Here is a 17,518-nt window from a genome sequence, read left to right on the forward strand (position 1 = left end):
TATGAGTTCCATCCCCAATTATTCTTTATGATTGATAAAGATTGTGGGATGGGGGGCGAGAGAACATTTTTTGGATTGTGAAAAGGGGGCATACCAGAAAAAAGTTTGGGAACCACTGGATTAGTGAATCTAATGTTTCTACTGTGTAATGATGTTTTATGACATTTAAATCACTCAGTTTGTTAGTTGTTCTCCATATTTGTGTTCAAAATGAGTATTTTTCCAATAAATCACACTTATATGGAAGAGTATTAGGGTCAGGCATAAGAGGAATTTTTTCAACTTTTGAAATGTTGAGAATAAAGGCGAAATGGTATTTAAACTTTGTTATCAACATTTCAACTTTTTGTTAAAATGCAAAACAAATTCAAATTTAGGATTTATTTTTTCTCATGCCTGGTTCTGATCATATAAATTCATTTTTTCTGAACATTTAAAGTTTATTCTTGACATGCAAGAATAAATAAATTATAAAAATTATGGCATGGCCATGGATATTTCTGATGTATATTCCCTACTATTCCATACCTTAAGTATGGTGTGCATATCTGATTATATTTTCATATCACACTCTCTTAAAGCATATTTAATAGTTTTTGTTAAAGTGTAAGTTAATGATTCTTAATCATCACTAATAAATCTGCTCTTCACACTCTGTTGAAGATCCTGTTATCATTTATTTTGTGGCTAAACTCATGTATAGCAATTTAAATCAAAATAGTGAACTCTGTAGGTGTTTGATTTATAGAATTTCATTTTCTATATCACAATCGAAGGTATATTGTCTTTCTTCTCCTCTTTCTTCTTGTTATTATTATTATATTGACTATAAAGTATAATTGAAAATTTTAATCTGTCTGTAAACCATTATTTTCTTTGATAACTTTCCCTCACATTCCTTCCTTTTTTTGTTTAGCAAGATCATCAGTTGGATGTATTCATGAAATTCTGTTTCCATCATTTTCATTTTCTTTCAGAGGGTTATACTGGTAGTGTAAAGCAGCTTTTAATGGCTTCACTTTGAAATGGACACCACTCAGAGAGCATTTGTTTGACCTCAGACATTTTATCTAGTGCCGCCCTCGGGTCAGAATTTCCACTGGACTACCACTTCAGCCTGTGACAAAAGCTGAAAAAGAGTCAAGAGTTTTTTCTGTGGGTATTCACTGTTTCCAGGGTCAGGGCGAACTTCTGATGTCAGCGGCCCCATGGCGTTGACATGACAAAACTACAAGCAAAATCATCAGTATTGAATCCAACACTTCGCACAACATTTCAGCTTCCAGAACCTGTTTGTTTGTTGTTTGTGTACTTGGACAAAGGTCACAAGCTGCTTAAAGGAAGAACTTTATTTGATCTTATTTTATTTTGGGGGTTTTAGGTGTCTAAATGTATATCTTTATGATTTAGCAACAGCACCTGCCCACACAGCTTCAATAAAGCAACATGACTGTACTGAAAGATAACTGAGAGTGTGGATGTTTCTGTCTGAATTTCATCTAATAGGACTGAATGATACTTTAACTCTTTAACTGTTAAAACCTTGTGCACCGTGCAGGACATACACATGGCTGCGCCCACTGCCGGCCCTCTGTATGGAACATGAAGTGTATTATCATTTGCATGACAGTCAACATGCAAGTAAGAAGAGTGTTTCTAATGCTGCCTTTGTTTGCTTGTTTTCTCTGTCTCTTCCTATTCCAGAGGTCAACACCAATATGCCAGGTGAGTTTTCTGAAAAACAATGAAATAAATATATGACAGCCATAGTAATTATTTGCATAGCTGCAGATTTCCAGACAGGTGAGGGTAAAGTAAACATAACATGGGCTGGGCTGCAATGTGAGGCTGCTGGTGAACTGTTCCAGTTTAAAGGTAGATGGTCTATTACATGGACTATTAAAAAGCTCACAAAAAAGAAAGAACAGTAAAATAGCGTGCAAAAAGGAATATAGAATTATTTATTACAAAATTATATGCTATTTATGCACTTAAAGGCATAGTTCAGATTATTTGAAGTGTGGCTGTATGAGGCACTTATTTATAGTCAGTGCGTTACCTGATGGTGGTTGACACGCCCTCAGTTTGCAGAGGCAGCAGGAGTCCCAGTGTATGAAGCTAAGTAGTGTACTGCTGTGGACAGGGTCAGCAGCAAAATGTATTTTAGACACCTACAGAAATCAAGACCAGTTTAAGTGTATGCTACATTTAGAATATTTTTGCTGTCAGACAGTCTTTTCCAGTGAAGAAACTGCTGTTTTATAAGCCAAATATCACTCTCTCCAAAGCTACCAGACTCCATTGACATAAACAGAACATGGTGTCTGCTGCTGCCGCAATCTGTTAACTTTATTTTATGTTATTGTGTCACTTCTGTGAATGTGGACCTTTTAGACCACTCTGACTTATGTGTTTTAAAAGCTTAATGTAAGATGAACTAAAAATCCAATTGAGGCAGCAGTCGACCAACAACATCTGTGTTCTGCGAGCTAAAATTACTGATTTAGCCAATGGAGCCTGGTTGGTTTGGAGAAAGTGATATTTGGCTTATAAAACAGCAAACAGCTTATTTTACAACATTTTTTTCTTTTCTGCAAATTGTAAATACACACATTGAGTGGAAACTCATTTATTGTTCCGCAACCCGTTGATTTATGGACAAAATGCTTTTAATGTGTTGTAGTGATTCACCTACTGCACTTTAACATCTGTTTTAGCCGGACATTAATTATTTTGCATAAAAAAATTCTTGAGCTAAAGCTCCAATTGGATTATGAAAAATAATATTAAAATATATTAAGTCCGGCAATTGATCAGTAAAATGATAAGACATAAGAATTAAAGCTCTTTAAAAGGAAGAAGAAGAGGTATATTAGGATAAAATAAAAAAATTAAAACCAACAGTTCAATAAAAATATAAAAAACGTGAGGTAAAGTGAGGTAGTGTTACTGAAATAAAATAAAACTGCAGACAGACAAAGTTAGAGACTAGCTAGTGAACACAGTGGAGCATGTAATGACTTAAAGTGGTAGATATAGGTTGGTCGAGACCAAAAATGTAGCTAAAAGAGAATAAATGTTGGACTTTGATTCATCAGATGGTCAGAAACATGATTCCAAATAATAACTGATAAAGTTGCTCTCTGTTGCTAAGGTCATTATACTAATGTACAAAAAATGGTTATATGCAAATGTTGTGTTTTGCAGCATTGTCCTCAAACAGCCCAAAAAAAAAAAAAAATCAGTCATTGCAGGTTTAACTTTATGCAGAAGCACTTACCATGTTTTTCGTACTTGAACATACCAGAATAATGCATCCACAATCATATAAACAGAAATTGTAAGTAAGTTTTTTTTTTTTTAATCAGACATTATTTAAGCAGGCTGTCACTTCTTCTCTCATGCTGGTATTTCTTCAGAAGAAGCCTCCTGCTCAGCCACAGGAAGCTTTGTGTGACCTGTTAGCGTGTCCTGATGTCATGTTTTCCCTCCTCAGAAAAACATGTATCATCACAATACTGAAGAGTATTGAAAATAAGTGTGCCGTTTTCTCAAGTGTTCTCTTTCCCTCTTTTCCTTCCCTCTCTTATCTTCTCAAGGCCTTGCACATATGATGGCAGAACAAGGTACGCCTCTCTTTTCCTCTTCCAAATCATGTGATTCTAGTGTGAAACTGCATGTTATGGTGTTGGTGTGGAATATATATGGAAGTGCATGGTTCTATATACATTGTGATTTTATTATTCTGCTGAACGCACTAACTACACATTTAGTCACGACAGTATCAGGATGATACAACATCTACAATGATCTGACATTTGTTGGGCTGTAAAAAACAAAAGCGTCATAATTACATCTAAACCCAACCAATATTAATATTAAAACACCCAATTCAGCCAATTTTACAGTAGCTATACATAGTTTATATCTGTTTTACTTGCTAATAATTCACTAATAATCTGTAAAAGCAAAAGTAGCTACTTTATGTTATTTAAATGGGATGACCACTATGGAGTAATAAAGACTCCCAGGTCAGAATAATGGAAGGTTCCCCTGTTCTTCCCATTATACTGTAAACTAATGACATATTTATCAAATAATACATATATATTTAACAAAGTCAATATAAAGAATATCAAGTGGTAGACAGACAGAGAGACTCGTAGCAAGACAGATATTTATTCTTATGATTATAGATTTCCTAAATAAAGTTGTTTTTTTTTTTTTAAATAAAGAAACTACTTAAATGCTGGAATGCTAGAAGATTATTCAAAGATGGAATGAAGTCTCTCCATTTTTTAGGTAATTTACAGTATATGGTCTGAGCTACCATTTCCCAAACTTGGACCAGGACACTTTTATATTAAGTAAAATGCATACCAGCTTTTATTTACCTCAACTGTAGGCGGTAACATGCCTCTATTATAAACAAGCTTCTATTAGAGGAAGGTATTTATTTCTAATTTCTTCTAATAAGTGTAGGTCATAATGTGATATATATTGTGAAAATTAAAACTTAAACTCAAGAAGATACACAGTCGAGGACTAGGCTTGTTGGGAAATGTAGGCAGCCACTGCAATATTTTAGTAGAAATCCTTGTTTTGATCTGCTACAAATTTATGTCCTTTCTTTGCATCGAGTTCAACTTTGGTGAACTTTGAAGGGGCGGAGTCACAGCCTCAACCAATAGCAAAGGCGTACGTGTGCTGTTCGCCTCGGCAGGCGATTGCCACTGCCCTGCACATTTGTATGTGTGACCGGGCCTTTACACTTTTAATAAAAACGCAACACTTCCTATTTCAAATTAAAAGCCCTCTAGTGTTTCAGTGGACAGTGCAGTTCTGTATAAAGTTACATTACACTCAATAAATTTGATAATGGCTATGATGTATTTACATAAGAAAACTAATACATTTTGTACATATAAATTCATGGTTTGTTGTGTTTTTTTATCAGTACACTGTGAAAAAAATAGTTCAGACAACTTTCAAGGCAACGCACTGCAATAGATTTTTGAGTTTTTAGCCCAACTCAAACTCTTAAGTTTTGAAATAAACTTTAAAAGGTATTGCCGACCTGTAATCTGTAGTTTAGATAATTTACTTTTCTTCTTTAGATAAACTCAAATCTTTGAGTATAAGAAATTAAAAAAAAAAAAAAAATCAAAACATGGTCACTGAGCTGCAAACCTGACTTGTCTTTTTTGTAATTTCTGAAAAATGAAACGCTTTCAATTGAAATTATTAAAATTTGAACATTTACTTTAACTTCAGTGTTTTGAGTTTCTAAATTTCAAAACTTAAAGTTTATCTAAATAAGAAAAGTTAATTATCTCAACAAAAGATCAGTATTTGGTAAAACTTTTTCAGAACTTAAGAATTTGAGTTGGGCTCAAAAAAACGTTTCTCAACTTTTTCAGTTTTTACAGTGTAGTTTATAAATGAAGATGATAATTCACTATGGATTTACTAAGCCTGGATCCTGGAGAGGCATCAGGTTTCTCTGAGGTTTGGATCCTGAAAGCTGAAATAATTTGGGAACCCCTGGTCTGTCAGTATTTTCAGTAAAATAAAAGCATTAAATGAATGTGTCACACAGTTTACCTGACCAGTCTAAAAACAATTTTAAACCATTTGTGTAGTTAGTGCCCTCTGGCTTTGTGTGTAGCTCTGTGTGTGCAGTGTTGTTGTGACATTCAGAGGTCATTTAATACCTGATGTGACTGCATGTTTTAATTGTTTTGTGATGTACAATTGCATTACTGTACATTGATTTATCCTCATGACATGTATTTATATATACATTGATATGTTTGACTTGAACTCACTGTATGTCTCCTCTTCTTCCTCCTCCTCCCTGTCCGGCTCCTCTCTCGGCTGTGGATCCTCTCTTCTTTCTCCGCCTCCTCCTGCTCTTCTAGCTAAAAGCAAAGGTACAGCTTTTTCGAAATCTTTCCTTTTCCGCCTCTATGAAAAGCGACGCTTGCTCTGTGAGTGTTTGAGAGCTCTAATGTGTTTACTTGTCTGTGTTCAGTGTCTCTTCTGTAATGGTTTCTCACCAAGGGTGCTGGATTAAGCGAGTAATTAAGGCAACCTTAATTGAAGGAGAAGGAAAAAAGAGAGAGTGTCGCTTTGTGTTTCCTGACTGCGTGTGTGTGTTTTGTGATTTGTTAGAATGCTGTACAGTGTGCGGAGGGACGCTGCATGTGAGACAGTTTAGTGATGTAAAGTAAACAGCAGTCATTGTGGATCAGTTTTCAAGAGCAGGCTTCACAACCCTTTTTCTCAGGAAATCAGGTTTTTTTTTTTCTCAGAAGTTCAAATGACAACACTTAAAATTCAGTCTCACCACTGGCTGATGACCGGACTTCTTTGGGCAAAAGAACTGACAAACATTGTCATTAACTTTTAAACCTACCCTCTTTGTTGTGTTGGTGAAAAAACTTAGGTGCATTTAGTTTAGTCAGTTATGCTGGTGAGAATGGTGCCAACAATGAGACCAATAACTGACCTGAGACTGCTGCACAGGTCAGTGATACTGGGGGGTAGCTCACTAAAACTGCCTGATGCCCAAAGCTCACTAGCTGAACAGCGCTGTTTAAAAACAAATCAGATCTGTAGACTTGGACGTGGACTTGTACTGACTTGAAATTTGACATATGCTCTGCCTGAAGACTCAACTAGACATGGAAGTCGAGGACTGGTTTCAGTAGAGAACTGGTTCCAAATTGTCTGATCCTTAGGAATTGTACATCTATGAGCTTATCAATCTTGTTTTTCTGAGAGTTGCAGTGCAAAACTATGTGTCTACGCTGCTGGAAACTTGAAAAACAATGGTGCGTCATGAATTTGACACTCGACGTGTCTCGAGTGCCACTGCTTCCCAACTGAGCATCATGGATGAGGGAAAACCATCTGGGTACTTATATCCTGTGTCATGCCTCCACCCACTCTAATTTGACTAGCAATCGATACAAATTCTGAGGTCTTTGCTAGTTTAAATGCATAAAATAAGAAAACTGTTTTGCTGTTAAGCTATTTGGAGCCCACATCCTCTGGCCAGTCAGGTGATCGACTATCTCATGTCTTTACCGATCAATAATGAGTATTGTTACATGGGGTAAGACACAAAGAAATAGGGGTTCTTTCAGTCATGTCAGGACAAACCTGACATACAGCTACCTTGCTGAATCTTCAGGTAATAGATTTCAGACATTTGTCACTTTATATCATTAAGACACTGTATTTTGGCTCTGTTGAAACAAACTCCACTCTAAAAGCAGGTGGGGACATATTTTTATCGACTTTGATCTTACTATTGATATTTACTTTGATCGACAGACACACATCATTTACTCAGTAACATCATTAAGAGGTGATGAAGCGTAAACACACACTGACTGGTGATTTTTACAGTGCTTATTTTCACCCAAAGTGTGGCGTGGTCATGGGACGTGACATGTGGCTGCTCTCGTCCATGTCCCTACTGAGGGTAAACATTTTATATTATAATAACATTAGCACCTTGCAGGAAGGCTTAGCAGATTTTTTCTTTGAATAAGAAAAACCCAGTCTTTGAACACATCAGCTTTCGTCTGAGGACAAACTAAGCCTCTGGATCAACGGCCAATGTTTCTGGACGTCTGGTGTAGCCAGCAGATATCCTGATAATGGATAATGGATATCTGGGTGAGGACTTCCTGCTGTGTGTAGATCATTGTTTACAGTCCTATTAGCAACTTGAGATGCAAGAATGTAGTCAGGGTTTAATCTCTATAAACAGACATCAGCACATGAATGTAGATACATTTTTAAAAAAAGGCTAATTAAAAGACTAAATTGTTGTCAGATGATGTCTGATGGGTTCTAATATGTTCTGCTTCTTTTGCTCTCCATGTAGACTGTTTACCTGCATTCAACCAAAACTTACTAAAACTAAAACAGATGGACTGCAAACGGAAACCAGAACATGTCTGAAATCTTGCCCCTTGCCTGCAGATCCATTTATATTAATAGAATTTATAAAGACAAGGGTGGAAACAGCAGCAATATGGGCATAAATTCCAGGTATGTCATGTGTTTAATGCTCGATGCATGAGTACATGACATTAACACCACATGGGCAGGCTTTGACTCAGAAAACCTAAATGAAGATTTAATCCATTTTAGATGATGACAGACAGAATGACACTGATATCAATAAAATCTTTATCAGTTCCCGTCCTTTGGCTCAACTTGACTTGAAACTTGAAGGCAGGTCTGAGGAGAACTGACATAATGACTCTTAAATATAGTTTTGTCTTTTGGAGCGCTGCCAAAGTGTCAGGAGTAATTGATTATTTAACAAGGATGCACCTGCCAATGTTGCTTTGACCTTTCTTATACTTACAGACAGAGCTGCTGGCACCAAAATAAAGTTGAGGTAAACTCCACTCAGACATGAGAAATTAGCCCTTTAAGAGAAACTAAACCCCCAAACTATTTTTTTTAAGCTGAAAACCAAGTATATGAGTATTTGGTAGTGTGGTTTATGAATTCAGGTCCAAATCTTAACATTTGGCATTTTAGTATAAAGTATCTGAATTGTACACTGGTTGGAACCTGGCTGCTGCAATTAAATTTTTCTCTTGGCTAATCTGGTGGCAGCTGGATTCACCAGAGTTTGTGTCTGCACCAAAAGTGGTACAACCAATCAGCATCCTCGGAGGGACTACTGCTTTTAGGTGTGACGACAGCGATAAACATCCACTGAAGCACTGATCTGATTTGCTGAAGTTTGTCCATGTTAAATGTGATAGACAGATGGTTCATCCAATCACCTGGCAAGTGTTTTTTTTTTTTTTTTATTGAAAGTACCTGCCCTTTTCCAAACAACTTCCCTGATGGTTCTGTCTAACAAACCATCTGGCATGTCAGATTATATTTTTGTAAGATTTATTGGCATTTAGCCAAGTGGTTGTACATTGCAGCCAACTGAATACACCTTACCTCATCCTACAGTGGGCGCAAAACTTCCAGAAAATGCGATGTCTGTATCTAGAGCCAGTGTTTGATTTGTTTGTTCTGGGCTACTGCAGAAACATGGCTGTGCAGCTTCGTCAAGGATGAGCAGTGGCCTCTTTCAGGTGACTGTACAGTATGAATGAAATGAAAACATACTTATGAATATTACATTCAATTTCTGCCATATTCTGCCAGCAGATCCCTGTAAATCTGACACACTGGACCTTCAACTACAGTTTTCAGTTGCCTAAAACATGAGGTTCAATAGTTTTATATCCATTTGAAAGGAAAGCCTGTCTTCATCGTGGCTTGCATTGTTTTCATTTGGTTCAGAGAGATGACAGAGACCAAAAAGTATGAAGTTCAAAGAACTCAGAAAACAGACAGAAACTCACTATGAAGCTTTTAAACCTTCACTGTCACTGATCTCTCAGATTGTTTGATCGCCACTTCAAACTATATTTGTGATCCATCTCATCAGTGTAGAGTCATGTGAACAGTCTAGCTTGAAATGCTAGTTAGAAGCAGAGGAGTGTGTGGGACTGAAGAGCGCCGGGTGCCATATTGTGGTTGAAGAACATGAACCTGAATCGGCATGAAAATGTGGAATTAAAGGTCCTGGCAGGAGCTAGTAGAAAGTGTCAGCGGCTCCAACACAGAGCCACGTCTGTGGGTGTCGCAGCCTGCTGTGTACACCTGTACTGGCTTCCCCCATTCACAGAACAAAGCTGGTGTAAGCTCCTGGAGATTCCTCTCCCCTCACCACCTGTCTTCTCTTCCTTGTTGCTGAGTCTAATCCCTGAGCGAGATGGACATTATTAGGCATCAGGCTCCCCGTCGCCTCCTGTTAGGCAGACAAGAGGCTCCATTCTGGCTCTATTTGCATGGCGGCTCACCGGTGGCAGGGCGACAGATAGAGAGAGGAGGGGATAATAGGAAACTGTGTCTCCGCCGTCGAGGAGTCGCATTTCACTGTCGCCGAGTGTTCCGCTCCTCATTTTCACTTTTTTTTCATACTTCTACTCTGTTTTTCTCTCTATTTTAATATTCTCCTGGTCGATCTGCCCTTCTGTTATCTCTGTCGGTGCTCTGTCTTCCTCTGCTGTCTCTGTTGTCTTCTTCATTATCGCTCCTCATTCACTGCCTAATTACTCTTTCTCTCTTGTATGGCCTTTATCTGACCTCACTCCTCTTTCTAAAATCACTACCAACTTCCAACCTTGTCCATTTTTATTCATTCTCATTCTCTGATCATACTCTCTGCCTTAATGCACTCACGTCCACCCACCATTTTAGATTAAATACACTTAAAATTCATCAACTATGGCCATTTTTGACTCTTTAAAATTAGTAAAACATCAACCTCTATGAATTTTAATTTTAACCCAGAATTGCATGTATTTTTTTAAGTTTTTAACCTGGAACATGTTTAATTTTTTTCACGGTTTTCATCATTTGTCTTTACTGCACCATTATGTTGTGGTTTATTTAATACATTTTTATAAGATTTAAAGCTTCGCCAAGCTTTGTGCACCACTGTAAATACTGAAATAATAATAATAATAAAAAAAATAGTGAATTTCAGAATTTTCTTTTCACTCAATGGAAAATTTAGAGAGTAACCTCAGATGTCAATTGTCTTCATACACGCAAAAGAAAATATGTTGCTTTAAAGGACAGATATTGCAATTCTAACCTGTCAGTCATCTCTACTGAAGTGTTAAAATAAAGTTTGAAAATTAAAATCATATTAATACTTAATTAATAATGGTCTCATTAAGGACCCAGTGTTAATGTTAAATGTTAAAAATGTAACTTTAAACAATAAGCTACTGTTTACTCTTCTGCAAAACCTGACTGATTTCCAAAATTGTTGTTCCCATTAGTCACATAGACACATAAACATGAAAAATTTGGCTCCAGGTTGAAAAATACTGAAATTATCATTTGTTTGACTTGATATTGCCTCTACCACATCTCAAGGTTTATACCACGTCACCTTAAACTCTTGTGATAATGACTTTTTTTTTTTTTTTTTTTTTTTTGCTAATTTTGCTGTCAAAAGGCTGCTAGCAAGGTTTGCTCTGTTAGCTTTGACTCTTAGCGTCTAACATCCATGAATTTAACTGTAATATGAGGTTATTTTTAAAATGTAGCTCAGTTATTAAGCTGTTTGATAAGGACATACAACAAATACTCCTTTTTTTCTTGTTCTTAAGGGTCACCTGGTGTAGGTGATCTATCATATCAGCCATGTGCACACTTGCTAGCTTATAGTTTACAGAAAGTAGATTTGTTTGGATTTTGAAAACTAAAGCTAATTATAGAATTTGTTCAGCATTGCGGTAAGGACAATAAAGTGTGGGACAGGTGCATTTAGATGTAAAAAAAAGATTTTTAGCATGGTGTAAAGTAATATTTATATGAAACAGTTTCATTTGAAATAATATCAGAATGGAATTTTATTAACTAATTTCACATATCTGAACATTGAGACCACAGGTGTAGGGCATAAACAAAAATGGTGTTTGGACCCATAAAATGCTTCATAAATTTTTCTTACTTTTTTTCTTTTCTTTTGGTCAATTTGTTTAATAACACTGTATATATTTAACAAGCATCATATGAGAAATTTTAACATAAATATAAAATCTCAGTGCTGGGACTTCAAAGTGCCCGTAGTTGTAGAAACACCCATTTACTCATGTGTTCCCATAATGTCAGATGTACTCATGTACAGACACTGCTCTGTACTTAGATAAGTTGTTTATGAAGCCATGTCCCCCTTAGACATGAATGTCCTTACATGCAGGTGTGATGTCAGGTCTCAGGTCCCCATAAGCCTTAACTCCGCTTATATAGTCCTCTTATATGATCTTGTCAGTGGAAAACTACTGAGGAGTGTTTATGAGACTGAGAGCTCATCAGAGACCTTGAGGGACAGTTTGTGTCTTGTTTTTCGGGAACACGGAGTTCAGGTGCCATCACAGGTGCACCCACTGAAACGTTCCATTCTTTGCTTCAAGGTTAAACACAGAGACGTGCTGGAGCGATAACTCCTCCCTCCTTCACTCCCTTTAAAATGAAAAGGGGAGGAGCCTGAGAAAACTACCAAAAACTCCACAACAGGAGGAGCCGAACTGGGTATAAAAGAAGGCTCCTGAGGGACTGTAACTCCCCATGGACCAGCCTTCAGTTAACTGTATTTGCTTTTGAACAACAGTAGACTTTTTGCATTAAATTGGATTGAACTCCACTGGACTCTGTGTTTCTCTGATTTTCTAAAGACTTTTTGGACATGAAGAAAAGTGTTGGAGGACCTGAAAAGTCTCCTGAAAAGGCCTCCTGAAGGTTTTCTCCAACACCAACACCTCATATACTTCTGTTTTCATGTACTCGGTTGCTTGTTTCTAGAATATTTCACATATATACAATAACATTCTTTGGTTGCTTCATATATATACATATGCTTTATTTATTTTATCCATTTCTGTAGATATTATCATGGATGATGGAGGAAACTGACAGAAGTCTTTTGTGTCTGAATGCTGTTGGTTGATGTCTGGGATTCCTGGGTAGCAGTGGGTGGGGTTGGGTTGAATGGGCAGGTAGTACCGTGTCATAATTGTAAATTAATTATCTTTTTATTGACTAATCGATAAATCGACTTAATTGTTCTACTCAGTCCCTTTAGTCTAATTGTGATGTTGTGATCGCATACCTAAAACAGAGCAAAATACATCACATTTTATTTTAGAAAGGCTTCTAGGCTGCAAAAAGCCCACAAAATCCTGGAGGAACTGTCTACAGTCTTGGCCCATGAGGTCAGGGTGAGAGGGTGGGGCTGCACTGAGGTGACCGGAGGAAAGCATGAGAAATGGGGGGCAAAGTAACTGTTGTACTCTTTGTCTTATTTACCCTTTGTCAGTTTTGTGACTGTGATATTGTCTCCCTTCCCTCATACAAACAATATCATTGGCCTTGTTTAACTTTTTGAAATTAATTATAAAATTCAGTATAACTGCTAAGTGGGTGTGCATCATTAACACATTTTGCATTTGCTGGCCCTTCTTGCTGATAGAACAAAAATAATTCTGTGTGGTTTGTTTGAGCGTGTTGAAGCTCACTGAGCTGCCAGCAGTGACAGATGCTCATAAATGAGTGTGGAGAGAGAGGCTCATGATCATTTTGCCGAGGGTTTAAAAATGTGTCCAGGGCCGCCAGTCAGCCAGTGGGCATATTTGATTGTTGAAAAGGGCAGATCCTCCACTAACATCATCCTAATTTAGTTCGACATCAGTGGTGCAGAGTCAACGCCAGGGAGAAGTGACTGAAGGGGGCTGTTAAAAATCGCAAGGGGGCAATTTTTTCATTGATTTAACCATGCAGTAGCCTCAGAAAGACAAACAACAAGAAACAACATAAGGCTACTGTTTCAAAATCAAAGAATACAATTATTAATCACAGTACTTACATAAGAATATTACAGAATGTTAAAAGTCTTTGAATTTGTGAACGATTCCCGTAGAAAGAGCTGTTTGTGGCTCCAGTTGTCTCTCATTGACTGTCCCTTCACTTGTCTGTGTCCTACACAAAGCGAACAGCGCTGTCCATGGTCCTGAAACAACAGTGACTCTGTCCATTGTTCTGAAATAGCAGCTACACGTTTCTGAGCCAGTGATTTTGTTGTTTTTGATGTTTTTCTATAGATATATAAAGCTTAACCCTTCAGTTGTTTCTTTGTCCTCAGAGGTACAGTCACTTGACAGGCTGTGGGAGGGGCGGCATTAAGAGGGTGAACTTTATATCAGGAGAAACACTGAGGAGGGGGATGGGTCAAATATATGCTCATAATTTGTATCAAAAATCCAAAATGGCAACAATACATAGACAAAGACACTGGCTGTGATGAAAGTGTTGTTATTTTTTTCTTGTTTATAATATTTCTGAGGGGTTTTGTCTTAGAAAGTATTCTTTTTAAGGATACTTTTAATATTCCAGTTAAAAAGGAAAGAACTTCATTTTGACAACTTTGATAATCAGACAGTGAACGTGTGCATCCTGGAGGATCTGTTGCCCAGATAAGGGTACAAAACAGAGACAATAAGACAGATGTCCTTTTTTTTTTTTTTACTTTCAAGGCCTGTGCTTCACAGATAATCAATAGTATATATGTGTGAAATATTGATTACTCTTTATTCTACTCTTAAATGATTATTGATTAATTCACCACTGTATGTGTATCTGTGTGTTTTTGCATAATCTCTGGTCAAAATACACAACTTAAATAATAATTAAAAACAGGAACAACATGATTTATTTATAAATGTTAATAGCTTGTTGTTTATTCAAAGATAAGATTTGTTTCCAGTGCTCAAAACATATGTGAATAACTATTGTTCAGGGTTTTTTTTTTTCACTTTTTAAACTTTTTTATGCACATGAATAAAGTAGCTTATTAATTGTTTATAAAATGTTAAATGTCTGCACATGAACTACTAAAAAAACAGGAAAATATTAAATTTATACCCTAAATGATCAATGTATCTTAAAGGTCACATTTTGTAAAAACAAAAACTTACATTTTGTTATTCCAGCCTAGATACATTAGGAAAATAACATTCATTTTAGATAAATTTTCCAAAATATAAAATACAACTGAGGGGGCTAGGTCCCTTAAAGACCACTTATGGAGTTGAGCTCACAGTGGTGGATCATTTTAATCATGGATGCACAATATAGATTTGTGATTAGCTGATACAATAACCAATACTTGCTGGTCATGGCCGATACAGATACAATAACAGGTATTTTCACATTTTAATATATTTGTTATTGACACCATTATTACAGCAAAAACAAATGCCAGATCTGACTCTTGAAATGTTCTTTTATTTTTCTAGTAAAGCTTATTAAAAAAATATTTATCATGCATATATGAACTTACTACAAAAATACTGACACCTACAGTAAGAGGCCACTTTCTCAAACAAAAAAGGCGAGCGAAATATGACCAAAACTGATCAGTAAGATGAAATAGGTGCTCTTATTCTTGTGCTTTACACTTGTACAAATCAATTCAACATCCTGAGCCATTAATTTTATTTTATTTTTAGTAGTATTATGTGTGTAATCCTCCTGCTCTGAGGTTCATCTAATAGTAACTAAATTTGCCCTGAAGCAGTAAATCCAGTCAACCTGTTCATGAGTGGATCAGTGGTGTCATGATGGTTTCAGGGTGGAGGAGAACAGACACGTTGGGGGTTGGTGGTCAGGGTGCCTGGACAGTTGTGTTTTCCGCGCTTCACTGAGTGCTGGTAAGTGAGCCAGACACGGAGGGCGGGGATAGCCCAGCATCAGTGACAGAGGGGGGGGGAGTAGGTGGATGGGTGTGCCTCAGAGGCATGTTGAATCAAGGTGAAATGCAGTTCTTGTGGAGCCTGCAGAGGCTTTGCCTCGTTGGTTTGATCAGCGCGTGAGGACAAAGCAGTGCTTGGAGGTTTCATGTGTGGCTGACTGTTGTGACTTTTCTTGAAAGATGGCGGCTCTGTTTTACAATGTCAGCCATTATGATGAGTTATGATCCAATTTAATTACCAGTTTAATTTGAGATCTGGTGATCTCCTCACATATTATTCTAGTAGGGAAAGCAACAGAGAAAGTGTGATTTAATTTAGTAACTGTGTGTTTGTTTGTATCATATTTAATTGCCTCCCTGATTGTGTTACTGGCCCCCGGGTATTTGTGTCTTGTTATGTTGCTGCATTAACAGATTTCTGCAGTTAAGCTGCTGAAGAAAATATTCTGCTTTTGTATTAAGATATTATTAAGTGACAAAAATGGTGCTCTCAAAATGAAAAGGCTGTAATGCAAAGTTAAAATCTCTATCTGATTATGTCACAAATATATATGTACTCAGATTATATCGGCAAGTTCTTGTAAGTTGTCTAGTCTGCTTCTTTTTTGTTTTAATTTTTATCCTCTGTCATTATATATATAATTTCTACTCCTCATCCAAACATCTATAAGTTTTGCTGCCTGCATAAATATATGATATTTTAACCATGTACCTCAATTAACCAAACAACAGAATATGATTTGTATTTGAACTCCACCTCCAAAATACAAAAATAAGTCTAAACTGAGTGCGTAACTGTTAATGGTCTGTGTGTAAATCAACACCAAACACTGATCAGCAGATTAGTGGAGAAATAAAAGCAGAAATGTTCTGGGTCTTATTACATGAGTTTCTTTAAAACGTGGAGGTTTGTATATATTTTGAGAAGGTTCAGATGAATGTTAAGTTGGTCTGAAGTGAAGTCTCTGTTCCCAGGGTTCTATGTTCTATGCTAACACCTAACCCTAACCATAATTTATTATGTGCTACATATGGAGCTGGAGAACATAGGACCCAGGAAACATACAACCTAGGGAACATAGGGCCTTGGGAACAGAGGATGGTGGGAGCATAAGAACTTTGGAATGTAGGACCCTGAATATAGGACCTTGGGAACATCGGACCCTGTAAACGTAGAGCCTTGGGAACATAAGAAGCTGGGAACATATGACCCTTAAGATAGGACCCTGGACACTAGGACCTTGGAAACATAGGTTCTTGGGAACATAGGACACTGGGGGCATAGGACCTTGGGGACACAACATTGGACTCTGGCAACACAGGACCCTGGACACCAGGACCTTGGACTTTGTGAATATAGACTCTGAGAACACATGGCTTGAACATAGGACCTTGTGAACATAGAACTTTAGGAATACAGACTCTGAGAACATAGGACCTTGGGAACAAAGGACCCTGGAAACATAGGACCTTGGGAACATAGGGACCTGATAATGTAGGACCCTTGTAACAGAAGACCCTGGAACATATGACCTTAGGAATATAGGACCCTGATCGTAGGACCCTGGATCATAGAACGAATATTACTCCAAAACTCTGGATGTTTTTCATATTGTTTCAGTCCACATGATCTATGCATATATGTGAATAATGGACTTATATTCGGTACCACGTCTTGAAGAGAACCCATCTTATAAAAAAAGCTCTTTTTGGTAATGCCTGACCAGCCTGGTATATGCCAATGTCTTTAAGACCAAGCTGAGATAATGGTGATGACATCACTAGAGTTATTTTATTCAGAATTTGCTGCCCTGCCAGAGCAACAGGACACATCATACAACTATTACAGGCTAAGCAGGACTAACCAAGATGGTTAAATTATCTTAAACTGTTTAATGTGCTTTGAATTTTGCAACATCACCTGCAGCATGCTGTGTCCAGCAGGAACAAATGCACGTGCAGCACACGTCTCCAAAATCACTGACTAAACCACCCCTAACCTCCTAGACTTGAACATCCCAGAGTGTGTACTCTACCATATGATGCCATGTCTGTGCCTCAACCCTGTCTCTGCTCTCAACTCCCATCTGGTCACAGAAACAGGTGCCCATTCTCAATAAAAGCTTATTACTCCCTGTCCCTGCTAACCGTCACACG

General features: G+C 37.2%; 1 protein-coding gene across 1 annotated transcript in view; it reads left to right on the forward strand.

Annotated features, from left to right (window-relative positions):
* The window catches only part of LOC146311339 (neurexin-3a-like), a 41,392-nt gene extending 35,344 nt beyond the window's left edge, over nt 1-6,048 (forward strand). Inside the window, exons 3-5 of the mRNA XM_084743000.1 lie at nt 1,705-1,725; nt 3,600-3,626; nt 6,035-6,048. Coding sequence (XP_084599126.1) covers nt 1,705-1,725; nt 3,600-3,626; nt 6,035-6,048 — 62 coding nt within the window. The remainder of the gene's footprint in view (nt 1-1,704; nt 1,726-3,599; nt 3,627-6,034) is intronic.
* Nucleotides 6,049-17,518: the final 11,470 nt, after the last annotated feature.

Source organism: Lutjanus erythropterus, chromosome 18, assembly GCF_056507025.1.
Source record: "Lutjanus erythropterus isolate fLutEry1 chromosome 18, fLutEry1.hap2, whole genome shotgun sequence".
NCBI lineage: Eukaryota > Metazoa > Chordata > Actinopteri > Lutjaniformes > Lutjanidae > Lutjanus > Lutjanus erythropterus.